Source organism: Lynx canadensis, chromosome D4 (assembly GCF_007474595.2).
Source record: "Lynx canadensis isolate LIC74 chromosome D4, mLynCan4.pri.v2, whole genome shotgun sequence".
Classification (NCBI taxonomy): domain Eukaryota; kingdom Metazoa; phylum Chordata; class Mammalia; order Carnivora; family Felidae; genus Lynx; species Lynx canadensis.
Genome location: NC_044315.2, coordinates 45,108,907 through 45,130,400, shown reverse-complemented (window position 1 = coordinate 45,130,400; position 21,494 = coordinate 45,108,907). Strand labels below are relative to the sequence as shown.

The window sequence follows — 21,494 nt, the reverse complement described above, 5'->3', positions numbered from 1 at the left end:
CTATCAGTCAGAAAGAAGTTGATATACTTTACACGTAGTATTTAGAGTTATTCCATTGAAGTTGACACACTAAGCTAGAAGATTGCATTCTAAACCATCTTGGCCATGGTTCATTCTACACCATCTAAAAACTATTAATCTTTGTGGCTCATGTTCAATTCAGATTCCTATGTCATCTTGCCATAAACTCTTCATATACACAGAAACACAGGAAGAGGGGCACCTGGCTAAGCGGCTGACTTTGGCTCAGGTCATGATCTCACAGTTCGTGAGTTGGAGCCTCACGTCAGGGTCTGTGCTGACAGCTCAGAGCCTGCTTCAGATTCTGTGTCTCCCTCTCTGTCCCTCCCTCGCTCACGCTCTCTCTCTCAAAAATAAACAAGCATTAAAAAAAAAAAAAAGGAAACATAGGAAGAAAACACATTTTCTCAAGTTTTGAAACTACTAAGTAGCACCTGGGTGGCTCAGTCAACTTCAGCTCAGCTCATGATCTCACAGTTGGTGAGTTCGAGTCCCACATCAGGTGAGCTCTAGTCCCACTTTGGGTGAGCCCTGCTTCTCTCTTTCTCTCTCCCTCTCTGCCCTCACTCACTTGTGTCCTCTCTAAAATTAAATTATATTAAGGGGCGCCTGGGTGGCGCAGTCGGTTAAGCGTCCGACTTCAGCCAGGTCACGATCTCGCGGTCCGGGAGTTCGAGCCCCGCGTCAGGCTCTGGGCTGATGGCTCGGAGCCTGGAGCCTGTTTCCGATTCTGTGTCTCCCTCTCTCTCTGCCCCTCCCCCACTCATGCTCTGTCTCTCTCTGTCCCAAAAATAAATAAAAAGCGTTGGGAAAAAAAAAAAAATTTAAAATTAAATTATATTAAATTAAATTAAGTTAAATTAAATTAAATTAATTTAAATTAAATTCAACCACTAACAGTAGCCTTGATTTCCAAAAGAGACTATAATCTTTTGTCAGGTGTCCTCCTTCCATATATTTAGAAGATCTACTGTGAAGGACCTAATAATTCCATTAAGACTTTTGTAGAATCATACTGCTATGTGGGAAAATAGCTTCCTCTAACACCTCTATCAACATCAGATGGAGAATCTCCATTCCATCAACTATAGAGAAGCTATAATTAATATCTAATATAATAATTACATCTTCTATATTTAATATATATTAATATAATTACATAATCTAGTATGTTAAATATATAGTACAAGAAAATATAGCAAATATTATAGTAAGTAGCTAACAATATAGTTAACATAATATAGTTAAGCTAATAGGAAAGATTTTAAGAATTGAATAGCAGCCTTTTCTTCTCAGGGGACAAAGGGGTCAGAAAAACATCTTAGGGGGTTGGTTGGGGGAGTCCCAGGTAAACATATGGCATTTACCTGAAGCTGCCTTGTTGATTTATTAACCTCTTCTTAAGGAAGTTCTATCAGTCTGAGACATTGCCAAACTGTCCATAGTCATGTTATACACAGGCTGGCCAATCATTGGCTAAGGGTTCAAAATATGATTTGATATTGCCCTTTTTAAAAGCTGTAATGATCAGGGGCAGCTGGGCGGCTCAGTCAATTGAGTATCTGACTATTGACTTTGGCTCAGGTCAATACTCATGGGATCAAGCCCCACGACTTAGCATGGAGCCTGCTTAAGATTCTCTTTCTCCCAGACAAATATCATATGACTTCACTCATATGAGGACTTTAAGAGACAAAACAAATGAACATAAGGAAAGGGAAACAAAAATAATATAAAAACAAGGAGGGGGACAGAGCAGAAGAGACTCAAATACGGAGGACAAACAGAGGGTTACTGGAGGGGTTGTGGGGGGGGCGGGGAACTCAGTGGATAAGGGGCATTAAGGAATCTACTCCTGAAATCATTGTTGCACTAGATGCTAATTTGGATGTAAATTTTAAAAAATAAAATTAAAAAATAAATAAGTAAAAATAAATAAAATTTATTATACCAAGAAAAAAAAATTCTCTTTCTCCCTGTGTCTCCCCCCCCTGCTCATACTCTCATTGTCTCTCTCTCTAAAAAATAAAAATAAAAGCTGTAAAGCTCAGAAAATGTCCTCATGTAGGCCTACAGTCTACATCATCCCTTAATTAACTCGGTAAAGTCCATTTTTAACATTCACTACCAATGATTTCACACCAGATGAAACCAGGTCCTGAACAAACCATAGGGGGTAGTAAATAGCTCGGTGAAGAGGAAAGAATAAGGCCAACTGGACGTTACTGTACATGAGCCATGAAGCCATGTGCTTTAATTCTCATTCAGGCATCCCTCAAGGCAGCCTGAATGACTTATATCAAAACGTATGAAAATAACATTACTCAGTATCAGACAAGCAGGAGCTATTATATAAACATAACCAAAAAGCACACAAATCTATCAACTTCTATTTCCAGAAAAAACACTAATTTAAGAAATAGATGGCACTCTCATTTATTATAAGCATAGGCCATGATACAAAAACCTCTCTCTAAACTAAATTGACGCATTTAAAACCTTCAAGACTTCCACGGGAATTTACACAGGATGCCCATTCTTGGATATCTCCCCGGAACATTCCCTCCGAGAAGGTAAAAGACACTTAACTTTTACCGAGTGCTGCCTGACCTGAGCTTGTGTCTTCTGCACATTAAATCTCACGAGTAAGCGATATTTATCTGGGTAAGAAAACTGTTAGGATTAGTAACTACTGACAGCACTTCTAGATGTGGGGGTGGGGGAGGGGGAAGAGTTGCCTATTTTTTTCAAGTGTCGATTTATTGTTGTGTCTTTGGGTAACTATTTTAACATCGTCATCTGCGTCTAGTTAACTCTAAAATAGTACTGACAGAGTTAACTTCCCTTCAGATCACTTAACTCCACTAGTCTTCCACAGCCCTAAAGCTATAAATCCCAATGGAAAATGCATGACCCAAGGGAACCGGGTGAGAGACAAGGATGAAAACTCACTGAGGAGGAAGAGGCATCAAAACGCATGATTGGTAAGAAGTAACATCATCACTTTTTTCAAAAAGCCCATTTTCTGTGTGGGGATGGGGTAAATAGGTGATGGGCGTTAAGGAGGGCACTTTTTGGGATGAGCGCTGGGTGTCATATGTAAGAGATGAATCACTGGGTTCTACTCCTGAAGCCAAGACTACACTGTATGTCGACTAACTTGAATTTAAATTAAAATCATCATCATCGTCCTGTGTTAACTAAATGAATATTACTCACAAACCAAGATAGGTACTTACATGAGGCATAAGGCATGCAGTGTCTGCTTAATAAATGTCTGATGGGGGCGCCTGGGTGGCTCAGTCGGTTAAGCGGCCGACTTCGGCTCAGGTCATGATCTCGCGGTCCGTGGGTTTGAGCCCCATGTCGGGCTCTGCGCTGACAGCTCAGAGCCTGGAGCCTGTTTCAGATTCTTTGTCTCCCTCTCTCTCTGACCCTCCCCCATTTATGCTCTGTCTCTGTCTCAAAAATAAATAAACGTTAAAAAAAAAATTTTTTTTTAAATAAATGTCTGATGCATGCAAAAGCAAAAGCCCGTTTTCTTAGCATTATGAACACTCACATCACATTACTAGTAGATACTGACTTGTACTACCATTCACGGGCACTAAAAATAACTTCAGTTGATACTTTATAATGATAACAACAAGCATACCAAAACATACTTCGTCACGTTCAAGCTTTTCAAATGCTTTCTCTCACAAGAGCTTACAGTAGGATTCTTTCAATCAATTAAGATGTCACACAAAGTCGATCTTCAGCAAGCATACTGCACCTCAACGAATTCTACCACAGTGGTTAAGTGACCACCAAAACAGAGGTGAAAGACAGCCTCGAAATTCCTGCTCTTACCTACCTATTTACTTAGCTTCCCCTTAGTAGTAGTCTCAGACTTTTCTGTAGTATAAACTGCCCCATGAATTTGAGCCAATGACTGCTTAAACATAATATAGCTTCTTCCTCTACGGTGAGAACAGATAAACACCACATAAAAATTCATAAGCTTCAGGCAGACTTGTCAACTCAGTGAACGAAAGAGAAACAACCCACCAATAACAGATTACAATCATAACTCGTTTCGACTGAGTCTATTCCAAATATCTGCTCACAATTAGAAAACTTGCTCTTTCCAAATATTCGGTCCTCTCTTTTTGGCTACTTTACCCGTAACCCGAGTCCCATGAAAGGATATGAAATGGTCACTTCAAAAGGAGAAGTGAGGAAACACAACACTATCTCCTAGTTCAAGGATCCTCCTTTTCACAAAAACTCCTTCTAAGTTCTTCTTAATGACACTGCCTTTGCTTATGCATGAAGCTGAGGAACTATTTAAGCGTGGCACCCTACTATTCATCGTAACGGCACAATTACACTCGTTGTTTCTCACTTCTTTCCAAACTACCCAAGAGATCGTCAACAGAAGTGGAACATACCAACTTCGATTTCGACCACTGCTTCTTAAACGTTTATTGAAAAAGATAAACAAACCTGATGGTCACGTTAGTACTTCCCCACCTTTTCTACTTCGTGGCACACATGAAAATCAGGCTTATAAGGAGTGTGGGGTAAATACCTGAAAACCCCAGGGGGTCAGAGGCTACCAGCCAAGCCAGCACCCTGAGCTTAGACTACTACATGGCCGCCCGAGAGCTCAGAGGGGTGAGGACTTTGACATACCTGAAACGCCCTCACACCAGTTCAGAGCTCCCACAACACCGGCTGAGACGTTCACCGCTACATTTTTGGCCTATTTAGCATATCCCCACTTTTATTGCCAGGAAACGGTTTTTCTTTTGGGGGATCATCCCACCCTCAATCCACATGATCACGGTGGCATTCAGGATTGATCCCTTCACCCACTTCCATTCTACTTAGGATGGCCAATTAAAGTGCCCCATTATCCTGCCACAATGGTCGATTCAGTATGGGCACACGACCCAATGAGGTCAATCCAAACACCTCTACGTCTCTCTCTTCTTTTTGGGCTATGAATGTAAGGTTATAAGGCTTCGGGCTTCCAGCCAATTCACAGAGGAAATAAAGAAACTCTACCATGGGTATACTGTCTAGGTCATGCCTTTTCTAAATTCTGGAGCTAATAAAAACTATTTAAGACAGACGTGTCGCCATTACTTATAACCAAAAATGTCACCCTAGAATTTCAAAGACCCAAGCATTTCCTGATAATCAACACAGAATTTGATGTAATATATGTTTTACATCAGTGGCATACACAGGTCAGGTAACCTACCACAGGACTTCTTTAGATAGTCTCCAGGTATTATCTGTGCATTAACTATTATAAAGATATTATCTTATAAGGTGTCAGCACTGAAACAACACATCTATTAGAAGCACAATCGCTGCAGCATGTAAAGGGAGAAATAAAGTAGGAAGCAAATTGAAATGACTCACATTATGCACACACCAGGACACAAAGGTACTTTGAGACCATCACAAATCCATTTGGAAACATCAGACCACAAGAGGTCTAGTCCGAAGGAAAACTTTTTATAGATAGATCAATGGTTCCTCACTTGACTAAAAAGAATGAGCATAACAAGCTGGGAATAAAAAGAATCCAAATACATTCACTTCGTATCTTAATCACTTTTATCCTGTCTCTATCAACTGAATTTTGTCCTGTAGGAAACAGACATTTTCCATGAAGAGATGAACTGTTTCTTCACCATGTTTAAAAAGAAGCATCAGCACAGATACTAATAAACAGAATAATAAAAATACCATGCCTATATGGTTAGGAAGCCTTTCCCTTCAAAGGAAATTAATTCCTGAGAGTCTATCCAATGGGAAAAAGTTAGATTACTTTACCAAGGATAAGGTTAGTTACAAAAGGTGGACGGGGGGCAGGGGGAGTCTTATTAATGTCTAAGACTAGACAATGCTGCTGGTTACACTCCAAGATCTGTGCAGATAGGAAGAATCCCACCATGTTGATCATTATCATAGAGAGCAAGGACTATTTTTTAGCTTATTAAGGGACTGAATCAAGACAGAATCAAATTGCCAGAAGTCAAAAAGAGATCGATGCCTACTGCATAGGTACCTTTATCCTAAATTGATTAATCTGCATCTACTTTAAAAGATCAATATTAGAACTAAGGGATATTCATCTGAGAACAGGCCGCAAGAGTTAACAAAAGTGCTGCAGATTAGCCAATCTACCAAAAAACAATAATACCACAATAGCATCACGTGTAGATTTTTCAGTGTCAAGTGTGTTTTCATGAAGGAAACGCGTGCATCATTAAGCATACGTCAACTCAGTGTAAGGACAAAAATGAACAAATTGAGAAGATAAAGATAGCCCACCATCCTAAACAAAGGAATCAACCCATAATTTAAAACTTTGATAAGAATCATCCACGAACTAAGAAAAATCGACAATTCCAACAGTTAAGCTTTACTCCTATTACTGTCCCATTATTTTCTTACTTTACCTGAGAGGAATCTGCTTGGGCCAATTCTGTAGTGACCTTCAGTATTTGGCGAAGATTTTGTCCTTGATCTTCAACAAGGAGGTGAGCCAACAAAAGAAAAACATGCGCAGGGATTACTGTGGTTATAGGGAGCAAGGACTCTACAGAAAACAACCAGTCACTTGCAGCAGACTTTTCTCTCATCACTTCGAGGATCCTCCAGGCTGTAAATATTGATCCATACATGCCGGTTATGGGGAACGCAAGCTTGTAGGAGAGCTGAAAAACAAAAACAAAAACAAAAAAAAGGCATGAATAAGTGAGGTAAGTGTGCTTGTCAGAAATATATTCATTTATTTTTATACTTCAATCGTAAGAAATCAATCCTTCCAACAAAATACGAAATTTTCGATTCCTGCCAAAAACTTCTCAGCATATAACTAAGCTAAGAGGATTACGCAAAAAGAACAGTTGTTAGATGGAACTCCAGGACCGATTCTTTCAACTTTTCCTCCTGTTTACCGTTCACTCCCAGCTAAGGCAGGAAAAAAAAAAAAAGGATACATACACAAGATCCAGAGGCAACAGAATTTGAAGAGAACTCACTATCACTAAAAAAGTATTTGTCAGTGAGAGGGAAGATTCCAAGGGGAAAAAAAAGTCACTGTATCTGCCCAGCTCCAGCTTCGGTAAGAGGCAACCCTGGGCAGGTGGCAGACTTAGACTGAGGACAGTTCATTTTGGTAACAAAACAGTATGTTGATAGATAGGAACAGAGTTAGTTCAGCTGGAACCGGAGAATACGAATAACTGTGAATAGCTCCTACAATAAGAAATGACAGCTCTAGAGTGAAATGATACCCAAAGAGGATGGTATGCTGAAGTCAACCTGAGAAATGGCTCCTCACAGAAAGGAAGTAGAGCAGTCAGGGACAGAGAATAGACAGAACTCGGCCAGCGTGAGCAATGCGCAAAATGGCTAAGGAGAAGCCACAGACATTAAAGAAGCATTACGGATTGCCTGCTAATGAAATAATTCAATTCACTTAGAATGTGATGAAATAAATTCGAAGGATCTAGAATCTAACTGTCCAGTTATTAGAAGCTGATTTATATGGTAACAACTAAAAGGATGGGAAGTAAAAATTAAGCTTTATAGAAGTTTTTTTTCCTCTTTCCTTTCTTTTTTTTCTTTTTCCTTTAAAGTGAACTCATGACCCGGAAATTGAGTCACATGTTCTTCTGACTGAAGAACGTCAGAAGGTGACCTGACTGAAGGTGCCATCCAGGCACCTCTGAAATTTTTTAAATAATGGCTTTATTGGGACGCCTGGGTGGCTCAGTCGGTTAAGTGTCCAACTCTTGATTTCAGCTTAGGTCATGATCTCACAGTCATGAGATCAAGCTCCACACTGGGCTTTGTACTGGGCATGGAACCTGCTTAAGATTCTCTCTCTCCCTCTCCCTCTTCCCCTCCCCCACTCACGCTCTCTCTCTCAAAACATAAAAGTTTAGGGGCGCCTGGGTGGCTCAGTCGGTTGAGTGTCCGACTTCGGCTCAGGTCATGATCTCGCGGTTCATGAGTTCGAGCCCCGCATCGGGCTCTGTGCTGACAGCATAGAGCCTGGAGCCTGCTTCGAATCTGTGTCTCCCTCTCTCTCTGCTCCTCCCCTGCTCATGCTCTGTCTCTCTCGCTCTCCTTCAAAAATAAATTTAAACACATTTAAAAAAAGATAAAGTTTAAAATTCAGTGAATTTTCGGGGCACCTGGGTGGCTCAGTCGGTTGAGCATCCGACTTCAGCTCAGGTCACGATCTCACAGTCTGTGAGTTCGAGCCCCGTGTCGGGCTCTGGGCTGATGGCTCAGAGCCTGGAGCCTGCTTCCGATTCTGTGTCTCCCTCTCTCTCTGCCCCTCCCCCATTCATGCTCTGTCTCTCTCTGTCTCTAAAATAAATAAACGTTAAAAAAAAATTTTAAATTCAGTGAATTTTCATAATTCATGGAGTAGTGGAACAATCACCACAACTAATTTTCCCCACCCAAAAGGAAACCCCACACCCATTAACAGTCACTCCTCATTCCCCCAACACCACCCTCGCAGCCCCTGGCAATCCACTAATTAATTTATTTTGTTTCTATTCTGGCTATTTCATATAATAGGAACCACATAATATGTGTTTTCTGGTGGCTGGCTCCTTTCACATAGCATGTTTTCCAGGTTCCTCCAGGCTTGTAACTTGAATCAATACCTCATTTCTTTCCGTGGGCAAATAATATTCCATTGTATGGACGTACCATGTTTTTATCCACTCATTAATCAATGGACATGGGGTGGTTATCACCTTTTGGCTATTACGAGGAATGCTGCTATCAACAGTCCTGTAAAAGTTTTTGTGAGGACGTAGGTGTTCAATTATCTCAGGTATATGCTTTAGAGCAGAGACAACATTTGAAAGTAAACCCCACTGTAAAAACAAATCAAGAAGCTATCTTTATGGATACGAAAAGATCTGATATGAAAATATAAGATGCCGATAATGTGCCTGGAATGCTATCAATTATTTTTTTTAACGGGGGGGGGGGACTATATATCTGTATTTGCTTGTGTATGCAAAGAAAAGTAGGAGGCCAATACAAAAGAAATTAATACCCACTAATCATTACCTGTTTGATGAGAGGCTGGGAACTAAACAACCAGAATCAAGGGTAAGAAGGAAGCTTTTCACTGTATATGATTTTGTAATTTTGGAACCACTTTAATGTGCTACAATTTTTAAAAATTAAATTTGTAAAATTAAATATTTACATTTACTATAGCTCTCTCTCAAAATACTTCCCCTAACCAAAGATGGAATTCATAAAAGACTAGAATCAAATCTTTTTCTTTTAATTTTTTTTTTTACGTTTTTTTTTTTTTTTGTTTTATATTTCAGAGAGAGACAGACAGACAGACAGAGCATGAGCGGGGGAGGGGCAGAGAGAGAGAGGGAGACACAGAATCCAAAGCAGGCCCCTGGCTCCGAGCCATCAGCACAGAGTGCGACGCGGGGCTCAAACCCACCAACCGCGAGATCACGACCTGAGCCGAAGTCCGATGCTCAACCGACTGAGCCACTCAGGCGCCCCTAGAGTCCAATTCCTTCGATAAATGACAAACAGCATTGGACCGGAAATTTAAAAGCCAGGACTTTAGCACAGCCATGCCAGCTACTGTCTCTTCCACAATCTCTGAGCCTTACTTGGCTCATTCGTAAAATGGAAGTAATGACTACCTTCTTGCCAAGATCTCTGAGGTAGATGATGACACAGTAAAGCACCTAGCACAGTATCTCAAGTTGCAAATACAGGGAAATATTATCACTGTCATCTTTAGGAGAGAAAAATAAAGCCGGTAGAGAGGAGTATAAAAGAAAATAATTGGAAATCACCATGAACCATAAATTGAGTCGCAAGCGGCAACGTTACACAGACATGTAAGAGTAAACATATGGAAACAGAAAAGCGATCCTGCTTTACTCGAAGTATTAGGTTGATGTTTAGGCTCTGTGTTTTGTCTGTTTGTTTGCCTAAAGGTTAGAACAGCAGGCGAAAAGCACAATGTTGAATGAGACATCACAGAACAGTCTCTGTGTCCCAGTGAGTGACAGCTGCCCCTGGCACAGGCCCAGAGCAAGGATGCAACTCAGGGTTTTCTCAAAAGTACCAGCCACCAAATCGTGGCCCCACAGCCCGGAGAAGGGTCTGTGAAAGTGCTGGCCGGCACTTTGTTTTAGAGGAGAAAGCAGGTGTTTAAAAATAAAAGAGGTTTATGTTCGGTGAATGACATCTCAGTAAAAAATAAAGAAGAACCCATAAGAAAACAACATCTAAATGAATATTAAATGGTTGTAAAGCATCTTTCACAGATATTAGTTGAGAACCTTCATTCTAAAAAGCTTGTAATAAAAACGTTCAAGTCTGTTAAGTAGTAACAATAAGACAGACATCTGATAGTACTTCTTTGTCTAAAGGGGTCTGCAGAAGAAATTGTGAATTCAGTGAATATAGATTTTCATTAATTTTGAAGAATAACCCTCATCTGCAATAGTCTCTGAAATAGGCTTAACCCAAATGGAGCCAGGATTTTATCAGGAGGGGGAACACAGAAACTCCAATCGGGAGTCCCTTAAAAGAAGGACAGGTTTTTTGAAGAGAGGATTTCATCACTCACCAGACCAGAAGCAGACGACCGGACTAGACATGGCTTCAGGAGGCTCTTTCTGCTCTATATCTCTATGAAGAATCCAGTCAAGAGTGGAGAGCTTTGGGAGGGCTACTTATCACCAAAGGAAAATCCACACCAACCTCAGTATCCATGTTATTCAGAGGCAATGTTAGATGTACAAGATCAACGACTTACTAATTCCTTTTCAGTGCCAACCAAAGCTTTTAAGAAACCAGTTTATTTTAATGTACTAGGACTTAGTGCTTGCCTATAAATCTCAAACTCTGTTCTATTTACTCCCAAGTTCAGCACAAAAGATGATAAATTACCATGCCAACAACAAAAAATCAAAGCGGAGGCAAAAGGATGTAGGCTCTACAGTTAAATAGTTAAAAATCTGGATCTCAGGGCGCCTGGGTGGCTCAGTCGGTTGAGCCTCTGATTTCAGCTCAGGTCATGATCTCACGGTTCGTGAGTTCGAGCCCCGCATCGGGCTCTGTGCTGACAGCTGGGAGCCTGGAGCCTGCTTCAAGTTCTGTGTCTCCTTCTCCCTGCCTCTCCCTCGCTCATGCTTTGTCTCTCTCTAAAAAATAAATAAATAAAAATTTTAAATATTTAAAAAAAAAATCTGAATCTCAACTCTATCCTTCACGACCTGTGTAATTTGGGCAACTTAGTTAACCTCTCTAGTCTCCGTTTCTTTACTTGACGTTCTTAGAATACTTTCTAGACGTCAAGCAAACACAAACCAAAACCACAATGAAAAAGCACTTCAACACCCACCAGAAGCAAAAATACAGACAATGGCAAGTGTTGGCAAGGATGTGTACAGACTGGAGTCTTTGTACACACGTGGTGGGAATGTCCCTTTGGAACACAGTCTGGCAGCATCTCCAGCAATCAAGAGAGTCATCATATGATCTCACAATCCCGCTCCTAGGTATCTAACCCACAAGAAATGAAAACAAGGCCACGTAAAAACTTGTATAGGAATGTTCATAACAACACCATTCATAATAGCCAAAGAATTAAAACCCAAATGTTCATCAACAGATGAATGGAAAAACAAAACGTGGTGTATATTCAGGCAGGGAGTCTTATTCTGGGATTTCTCCTACCATGTATGCGACCCCCGCAGGTGACTCCCTGTGGACCAACGTCACCGCCCTCACACCCCAGGGGGTGGCTTCCTAGAGATCAGCTCTGGCATGAGGCGCCCAAGCCAACTGCACCATCCAGGAGGCCATAGCACATTCTTTCCAACAAGGTCTGATCTCAGTCTTGAGTGGGGAGATTCTCTCGGTTCCTTCCTTGTTTACTCTCTCCAGTCCTGGAGTAGGAGTAGCCGCTCCTTACGTTTATTAATGCAATATTCCTTACAGCCTCTTTTACTCGTTAATAACCCTTTGTAGTAAGTTTTTCTTTGTTCAAATTACCAGCATGGTTTCTCTCTCCTACCTAGCCCCAGGCTCATACACTGGTGCTTTCTTTTCTCCCCCCACATCCTCTGCAGGCCAGGGCAGTTAAGATTTTTAAGCATGTCAGAGGAGCCTGGGTGGCTCAGTGTCTGACTTCAGCTCAGGTCATGATCTCGTGGTTCACGGGCTCAAGCCCTGCATAGGGCTCTGCACTGGTGATATAGAGCCTGCTTGGGATTCTCTCTCTCCCTCTTTCTGTCTCTGTCCCACTTGCTCTCTCTCTCTCTCAAAATAAATAAATAAATAAACTTAAAGATTTTAAGGGGCACCTGGGTGGCTCGGTCGGTTAAGCATCCAACTTTGGCTCAGGTCATGATCTCACAGTTCATGGGTTTGAGCCCCACATCGGGCTCTGTGCTGACAGCTCAGAGCCTAGGGCCTGCTTCAGATTCTGTGTCTTCCTCTCTCTCTGCCCTCTCCCCTGCTCGCCCTCCGTCTCTCTCAAAAATAAATAAACATTAAAACAAGTAAAAAAATGATTTTAAACACATCAGAATTTATAACTAGTGTCTGATATTTTTTTTAACCCAGAAAAGCACAAAGGTAGTTTTAAATATCACATTTAATAGCCTAAAAGACAGGATCCTGTTTTCCACACACCACTACAAAACAGTACAAGCTTACTAGATTATGTGAATCTTTAAAAATAAGATGAGTGGCTGTTCTGGTATCTTACATTTTTTAATTCTCAAAAATTAGAAGTTAAAATGTGCTCAATTTCACGGTTATCAACCCTTCAGAAATGGATAGGTTAATACAGAATCACATGGTACAAGACATTTACCCTTGTTTTCATTCATCAGAAGAATTGGGCTTTTGAAGAATTGCTCTAAGGGCGCCTGAGTGGCTCAGTCGGTTAAGCGTCCGACTTCGGCTCAGGTCATGATCTCACGGCTGGTGAGTTCGAGCCCCGCGTCGGGCTCTGTACAGTCAGCTCGGAGCCTGGAGCCTGCTTCAGATTCTGTGTCTCCTTCTCTCTCTGCCCCTCCCCTACTTGTGCTCTGTCTCTCTCTCTCAAAAATAAATAAATGTAAAAAAAAAATTTTTTTTTCAAGAACTGCTCTAGTTCTAAAGCAAACGTGCTAAGTCAGAGACACCCATCTAAAAATAATAAAAAAACAACATCTGTGGTTTTGTACAAAGGTCTTTTTGTGAGAGAGAGAGAGAAAGAGTGTGTGCGTGCACACAGGTGCAATTGGAGGCGGGGCAGAGGAAGTGGGAGACAGACTCTTAAGTAGGCTCCATGCTCAGCAGAGTCCAATGTGGGGTTCAACCCCACGAGCCTGGGATTGTGACCTGAGCCAAAATCAAGAGTCAGATGCTCAACTGACTAAGCCAGCCAGGAGCCCCAGGTCTTTCTGTAATATGTAAAGATAATAAAAAGATCTTCTGTATCCTTATCAGAAGCACACATTCCTCACTGAATAGAAATTTACTGAATGTCTATCATGTGGTAGATAAGGTGTTAGGTATTGAGGATACCAAGATATATCGGCAACATCCTAGCTTATTTAAGTATGTGGAAAATAGAGTATTCAATTAACAGCTGGCTGAAGTATTTTTGAATGCTCTTTCTACGATCAGCTGAAAAAGATAAAACAAAAAACACTGGTGTGGAAAAATACAAAAAGTTCAACTGTTTCAATTTCGATTTTAATGTGCTTAGAAAATAAAGGTGAAGTGTGAAAAGGGTCACGATTCTTTCCCTCGATGAGCTCACGGCATAGCTGGAGATACAAATACGTAGCCCCCAAAGTTAAGACACAGCACAAGTGAGTAATGTTGTAAGTGCTGGGGACGCAGAGGAGAGGGTAATGAATTCGGACTCCAGGAGGCTGAGAACGTTTGGCCGAGTCTTGAAGAATGAGTAGGTCAGGCAAAGGAGACAAAAGGGCATTATGTGCAAAAGCAAAGATTCAGGGAGAGACTCAGAGACTTTGCATCCTGTTAAATTTATAGGTATGCTTGGAATATAAAGGCCTGGACAGGTGCAGAAGAAAAGCCAACAGTAAACCGTGGCTTACATTTTTAAAAAATGGTGATCGTAACTACGCCGAGCGTCCACAAAGCAGCACATTATCATCGGGAGAATGTTTATACCCCTAATGGTCTTCCTTCCTCCTCCCTCTTCACCAGCTGCTGGAGACAGAGTCCAGCTGTTAGTGTTAATGACCACGATTCCGACACACCTAGGCCAACAGTCAACTGAGCACCCGTGTATTCCGGTCAGAGTGATTCTCAAAACGTATCACTTGTGAGCTAAAAGAACAGAACTCTTAGACATAAGTATAGCCTGCCCTGCCCCCATCCAGAATACAATCATTGTTCTGTACCAGCCAATCAGGCGGGAAAGTAAAAGGCTATTAGAAAACCTGGGCGGGGCACCTGGGTGGCTCAGTAGGTTAAGCATCTGACTTCCACTCAGGTCATAATCTCACCCCTCGGGAGTTCGAGCCCCGTGTTGGGCTCTGTGCTGACAGCTCGGAGCCTGCTTCCGATTCTGTGTCTCCTTCTCTCTCTGCACCTCCCCTGCTCACTCTCCGTCTGTCTCTCTCTGTCTCTCTCGGTCTCTCTCTCTCTCTCTCTCTCAAAAATAAATAAATATTTAAAAAATTACATATACGATTTAACTATCAGCAACAACAACACAATAAAAACATTTTTAAAAAGTAATTAAAAAAAAAAAGAAGAAGAAGAAGAAGAAGAAAGAAAACCCAGGCCGCACTTGTATTAGAGTGGGCACAAGAACTTCCTTCCCTCTTTTATTTTTTTTAAATATTTTTTAATGTTTATTTATTTTTGAGAGAGAGAGAGAGAGAGAGAAAACACTAATGGGGAGGGGCAAAGGGGCAGGGGGACAGAGGATTCAAAGTGGGCTGTCCACTGACAGCAGTGAGCCCCATGCGGGGCTTGAACTCACAAACGTCGCGATCGTGACCTGAGCTGAAGTCGGACGCTTAACTGACTGGGCCACCAGGCGCCCAAGAACTTCCTTCTCTCATTGCAAGTGAATTACCTATGTCAAGTTTTAAAGTTCTGGACAAACAATTAGGAATTCGGATGCTGCAGTATGCAGCCAATTTGCCTGTGGGTTAGTTTTTGCTGTGCCCTCAAGCAAGGAATCACAGTGCCCGGATTTTTGCTGCTAGAACATTTAACAATACGTGATTCTACGTTTCCCTGCTTTCGAGAACGAAACAACTGTGGCGGTCGCCTGCATTTATATAATGCCACTCTCCACGGAGACAGAAGATGCTTCACCTGTTTTACTTCTTTAATCCTCATCCAATCCCCAGAAAATCGGTAGTTGGGAAATAATCCCACATTTTACTGAAGGCAAAACTCAAATACCAAAAGAGAAAAGGTCTAACAAATGCAGGCCCAGAAGCCAGCCACTAACCAGATGTTGACAATACGTTTAAGTTATCGTAACAGAGACGGTGAGATTGACAAAGCAGAATGAGGTATGCCTAGCAGGCAGGAATACGGATGGAGTGGGACAGACCCGCAGTCTTCCGACTGAAGGCCGCAGCGTGGGGGCACACACAGGAGACATCGGGAGCCATTAAGCCCAGGAAAATGGCAGAAGGTGCCACATTTTAAAAAATGAAGTCCTAGCTCTTGCAGATGGCAGAACTTCCAGGCGTTTGAGATTCCCAGCCTTGGATTGACCCAGATGCAGCAACACGCTGTCCTTATTAAACAGTACGAGAAAGGAGGATTCCTTGCTCAAATGTGTTGGAGAAGCACTAGGTTAAATTGAACTCGTTCCTTTTCTGCAGGATTTCTCAGGACCTTGAACTACTAATGTAGACAGGAAATTCAAAGAGGAAAAAAAAAATTATACGGCACTTCCAAAATTGATTTTACCCTCCCCATTCACAGTCCAGAGGAATATACTAAGAGCTACACCACTGCCTGACAGAATGGTAACGTTCAAGGTGTTCACACCCAAACAGATACTTCATCGGGATGTGAGGTTACCTGCGCAAACCTAAGTCCCACACTGCCACCTTACTTAAGAGAAACAAGGCTGAACTCATTACCTTCTGACGGTCGTCTCTGCAGGATTCCTGCTGTACTATTTCCAAAAGGTTTACAGCCAACTGCTGCCTAGAGGGACCTTCTTTGTCCGTGGACATACAGTCTTCCAAGGCAGTAGAAGACAGGATCTGCAGAAGGGGCATCACCAGCACCAAGGAGGCCTTTGGGATTTTCTGACCCTCAGCAAAAGAGACGAGCTTCAGAGCTATTCATCAAAACAACAATTCACAGTTAAGAAATTACTACCACAACCCGACAAAATGCTATCTTGTTTAAGAGTGATATGCAAAAAGTTTCCTTACCCCTTTACAACTGGGTCAGACACATAACTAAGATGACAAATCTTATCCTTTTAGAAATCGGAGGAACGTAAAAACGAACTATTATCGACAACAAGCGGTGAATGTAGGTAACTGGTAATGAAGACACTCTTAGAGAAAATACATACCACAGAGTATAAACCAACTCTTTTTTTTTTTAATTTTTTTTCAACGTTTATTTATTTTGGGGACAGAGAGAGACAGAGCATGAACGGGGGAGGGGCAGAGAGAGAGGGAGACACAGAATCGGAAACAGGCTCCAGGCTCCGAGCCATCAGCCCAGAGCCCGACGCGGGGCTCGAACTCACGGACCGCGAGATCGTGACCTGACTGAAGTCGGACGCTTAACCGACTGCGCCACCCAGGCGCCCCTAAACCAACTCTTTAAGTAAATACGAATTTCTTTAAAGTACAACTCAACTGTTGCCCTTGTACGGTCAGGTCCTTCTACTGTCCTCAGTGGAGCCAGAGACCAGAGTTCCTGATCAGTGGGTTCTAAGACCGATGTGCATGCTTCCCTGACAAACCCAGGTGAGAATTATATTGAGATGCTGAAGTGGGGATGTCCTTCACTGTAACTGCTAAAGAGCTGATCAGGAAAAATCTCAAAGTCCATCACCAGCAACCAACAGACTCATTCTTATAAATGATGTTTTAACATGGACACTCGGCTTACACATCAGAAACACGCACGAATGGGTAACAAATTAGTTACGTGTATAATCTCCCCTAGACCGTTAACATAATGAGTTAAGGCCTAAATATCTATTTTTTCACAATTATTAGATGAACACTAATTTACGGAAAGATGTCACTCATAGGATTCAGAGCTAGAGTACCAAAGTAATCATCTGAATTACCCATCGCAGCAAAAAATAAAAATAAAAATAAAAAAATAAAAATAAAAAAAAAATTCTACGAGCCTTAAGTCAGGTCAAGGAGTTGCCAATATTTTCTTTCCATCAGAAGTCAAACCTGGGCCGCACCCGCGTGGCGGCCGTGACGCACAGCCGCCGGCCCGGGGGGCTCGTTCCTCCGGTTACTGGGGTTGGTCTCGGCCACGATCGCCGCCGGGGACCTGACTCCGTTGCACTGCCTCTTGGGCGCCTTCTGCAAATGTCATTGCCAGCCCAGCTTCCAGGGTCTGGAGCGTGACCTGACCCAGCACTTGGCCGGGGCGCCGGCGGTGAAGGCACCGAAGGTCTTCGCGCAGGACCCAGCCCCCGACCAAGCCACTGGTCCTCTCCCTGCAGGGCTGGACAGGCACTGGCAAGTCCTGTGTCCGCTCCCTGCTGGCGCACTGCCTTCCTCCGGGGTGGCCTCTGCAGCCCGGTCACGTGCGCCACTTTTCCCTGCCATCCACTTCCCCCATCCCAGCCCCATGGAGCACCACGAGAAGGATCTTAAGAGCTGGGTCCAGGGGAATCTCACTGCCTGCAGCCACTCCCCCTTCCTCCTCGACGAGATGGACAAGCTGCTCCCCACCTCTTCAGTCCATTACTCTTGGCCCCTTGCTCTGGCACCATGCTCTCAACCCTCCATTCCACCCCCTGTGTCCCCGTGTCGTGAAGACAGGCTGAGACTTCTCAGTCTCCATGAACAGAGGGACTCAAGCTGCCACGTGGGCCTGGTTTCTAAAGTGTTCAATTTTCTAAGAGAACAAATACAATAAACTTAGCCATGGGACCGGGGTGGGGGGGGGTGAGGGGTGGGGGGCAGGGAAGAAGTCAAACCTAAACATGGTATGAAGTCCAAACACCTGCTACTCTAACACTACTAATTGACCTTTTCTGCCTAGGTATCAGGGGGGGTTTTTCCCCCATTAAGTTTTAAGCATCTGGAACGCTTCACAAATTCGCATATATCCTTGCACAGGACTGCAAATCTTCTCTGTATCGTTCCAAGCCAGCCAGGAGTCTTAATCCAAGATTCTCTCTGAGAGATTAGGAAAATCCATCACCTTTTATAAAACAGGAAATGCAGAGAGTTCTATCTTCCTTGTTATAAATCTCCCAGGCATTTTTAGAGGTCGCTATTTACAATCAAGGCGAGTGTTTAATAACGAAGCAGCATATCCTTTGTATTACCGCTGTGCATTTAGCAAATTCCAAATCATCATCCTCTTGGTGCTCCTGTTTGAACGCACTCTTGCCCAATAGACAAACAACACATCTTCCCTACTTTGCAACATAACATCCCGGATGATAGAAATGCTCTAAAACAAGATCGCACGGCTGGTTACACAACTCTGTAAAGTCATTAAAAAAAAAAAAAAAAAAAAAAAGCTACTTTACACTTAAAAATGGGGAACTTTATGATAAATAAACTGTACCACAAGAAAGCTGCTAAAAAAGGAAGGGAGGAAGGGAGGAAGGAAAAAGCAAAGGAAAGGAAAAAGCAAAGGAAAGGAAAAAGCAAAAGAAAGGAAAAAACAAAGGAAAAGAAAAAGCAAAGGAAAGGAAAAAAAAAAGGAAAAAGAAAAGAAAAGAAAAGAAAAGAAAAGAAAAGAAAAGAAAAGAAAAGAAAAGAAAGGAAAGGAAAGGAAAAGAAAAGAAAACAGAAGTATGGCTGTCTAAAGTGCTAGCGTTGGCAAATGATACCTGCAGGAGGATGCCACGTGCACCGCCAGAAGAACAACATCAACCAAAAAGGCAAAAGCAGTTCAGAAAGAGCCTTGGGAGGGCCTAAACAAGGCCAACAAACAGCGAGGGAAGCCACGGGTCCCCTCCACTTGCTAGAGCGTCAAGACAGATTGTAAACAGGAGACCAACTGACCCTCAAAATCGTGATGAATTAAAATGCCCACCATGAAGCTCCCCGTCGGGGTTTCCCTCAAGCACTTGAAAACGACGGTGGGGACAGATCCACAGATCACGGCACCAAGCAACATAATCTAGTCGGATCCTACATGACTACACGGATCGTATTAGACCGAGTAAAGCAAGGCGACATTAGCATGAAAGCTGGGTTTTAAAGGTATGACATCCTTGCCAATCTGTCAGCCCTAGCGACTGGATTCTTTACCATATTCTTAAAAGGAACATTTTTAAACTCCCCTCCCACCCCCCCTTTAACCCCATCCCTCACCCTCGTTTCAAATCAATCCTGGATAGTCAGAAGAATGTTATCTTTCATTTGTTTCCAGCTAGGTTGATACAGTGACTATAAATTAAATCGTGTTCCAGGTCGCAACGGTTTTAAATAGGAAAGGTATATAGAGTTTAAAAAATGAATACAAATGCTATTTGTACCTTTCTTTTGTTTCAGGCGTTTTATGCTATTGACTTTCAATCTGATGTACACTGTGAACAAGTTGAGATGCCCTTCAAAATATTTACCAATGTCATTGCTACAGGATTTAGATTATAACGTCCTAACGCACAGCTGAAATAACTGGTAAATTATGGCATAAGGAGCCTTGCAGAAAACACCTTGCTGGGGGCGCCTGGGTGGCTCAGTCGGTTAAGCATCCAACTTTGGCTCAGGTCATGACCTCACGGTTTATGGGTTCGTGCCCCGCATCGGGCTCTGTGCCAACAGCTCAGAGCCTGGAGCCTGCTTCGGATTCTGTGTCTCCCTCCCTCCCTCCCTCTCTTCCCCTCCCCCACTCACGCTCTGTCTCTCAAAAGTAAATAAACATTAAAAAAAAAAAAAATACCAAAAAAACCCCCACTTTGTTGGGTAATAAAAACAAAGTTCTACTTTGTTCCTTAATTAGGAAAATTCTAGAATGGAAACTCAAAGTATATAGGACTTTATAGCACAACCTAATACACAGTTCAAGTGAGTCCTGCTACCACTCATGTTAGATTTACGATTTACTCTTGTGAGAGTATTTTTATTTACCCAGACTTAAGATCGGCTTCTGCTGACTTGCTGGAGTCTGTAGAAGCAGTAAAGCTATTCCAATTATGACCAGTTCAACAGGAAAATCCTAAAAGAAAAACAAGAGTGGAATTAAAGAAGTTCCCAGGGCCATGCTTTATTAACACGTATCCAGGAAGAGTACATGCATATAACATGAGAGATCTTAAACCTATTGTACAACGTTTTTTCTTAATTTTGTATTTTATTTTTTTATTTTACTTTTTTTTCAATATATGAAGTTTATTGTCAAATTGGTTTCCATACAACACCCAGTGCTCATCCCAAAAGGTGCCCTCCTCAATTGTCCAACGTTATTTACAGTAAGCCTGCTCTCCTACAGGAAGGATGGTGACTGCCGCGGCAGTGACACGTGAATTCAAAACGTTATCGCACCGGGCTGAAGAGCCTAGGCTATACCCCAAATCACTTTACAGCAGAAAACTCTGTAACACAACAGACTGACAAGTCTTCAAAACCAATTTTTCAAACCACTGAAAACCTACGTGAAATACTACGAGATACTTCATTTCTGCAAAGTAGCTCAACTAATCCAGACTATACAACTTAGGTAAAGAACTACACTTACCAAATTTTAGTCAGTCATGGTATTTTTATAAAAGAAACAATAGTACCCAGGGAGGCAGAAATTATTTTTACAGGACAGTAATCTATTAGGCACATTTAAATGTAGCAAAGCAATAACCATAGAAACTGAAAAATATTTTCATCAAGTATATAAATGAAATGAAAAAGAAGAATGTGAACATCAAGTTCTAATAAATAAATTGCAAAAAATGTAAGATATTATTTGAGCTTTTTTTTTTTTTTAATTTTTTTTTTCAACGTTTATTTATTTTTGGGACAGAGAGAGACAGAGCATGACCGGGGGAGGGGCAGAGAGAGAGGGAGACACAGAATCGGAAACAGGTTCCAGGCTCCGAGCCATCAGCCCAGAGCCCGACGCGGGGCTCGAACTCACGGACCGCGAGATCGTGACCTGGCTGAAGTCGGACGCTTAACCGACTGCGCCACCCAGGCGCCCCTATTTGAGCTTTCTAACTAAAGAAAACATTAACGTATTCTGGAACTAAAGAAGAAAGGTCCAGGCTTTTGCTTAAA

General features: G+C 42.2%; 2 protein-coding genes across 3 annotated transcripts in view; one reads left to right on the top strand and one right to left on the bottom strand.

Annotated features, from left to right (window-relative positions):
• Positions 1–21,494, bottom strand: part of FOCAD (focadhesin) — a 316,407-nt gene that overhangs the window by 206,485 nt on the left and 88,428 nt on the right. For both annotated transcript variants that reach the window (XM_030294286.2, XM_030294287.1), the window contains 3 exons: positions 20,355–20,442; positions 16,191–16,393; positions 6,483–6,740 (listed from right to left, as the gene is read on the bottom strand). In XM_030294286.2, the coding sequence (XP_030150146.1) occupies positions 6,483–6,740; positions 16,191–16,393; positions 20,355–20,442 (549 nt within the window). The remainder of the gene's footprint in view (positions 1–6,482; positions 6,741–16,190; positions 16,394–20,354; positions 20,443–21,494) is intronic.
• Positions 17,204–18,180, top strand: LOC115499901 (prosalusin-like). The gene is given in 4 exon segments (XM_030294140.1): positions 17,204–17,207; positions 17,519–17,730; positions 17,732–17,855; positions 17,858–18,180. Coding segments are annotated over 4 exon segments (663 nt in total).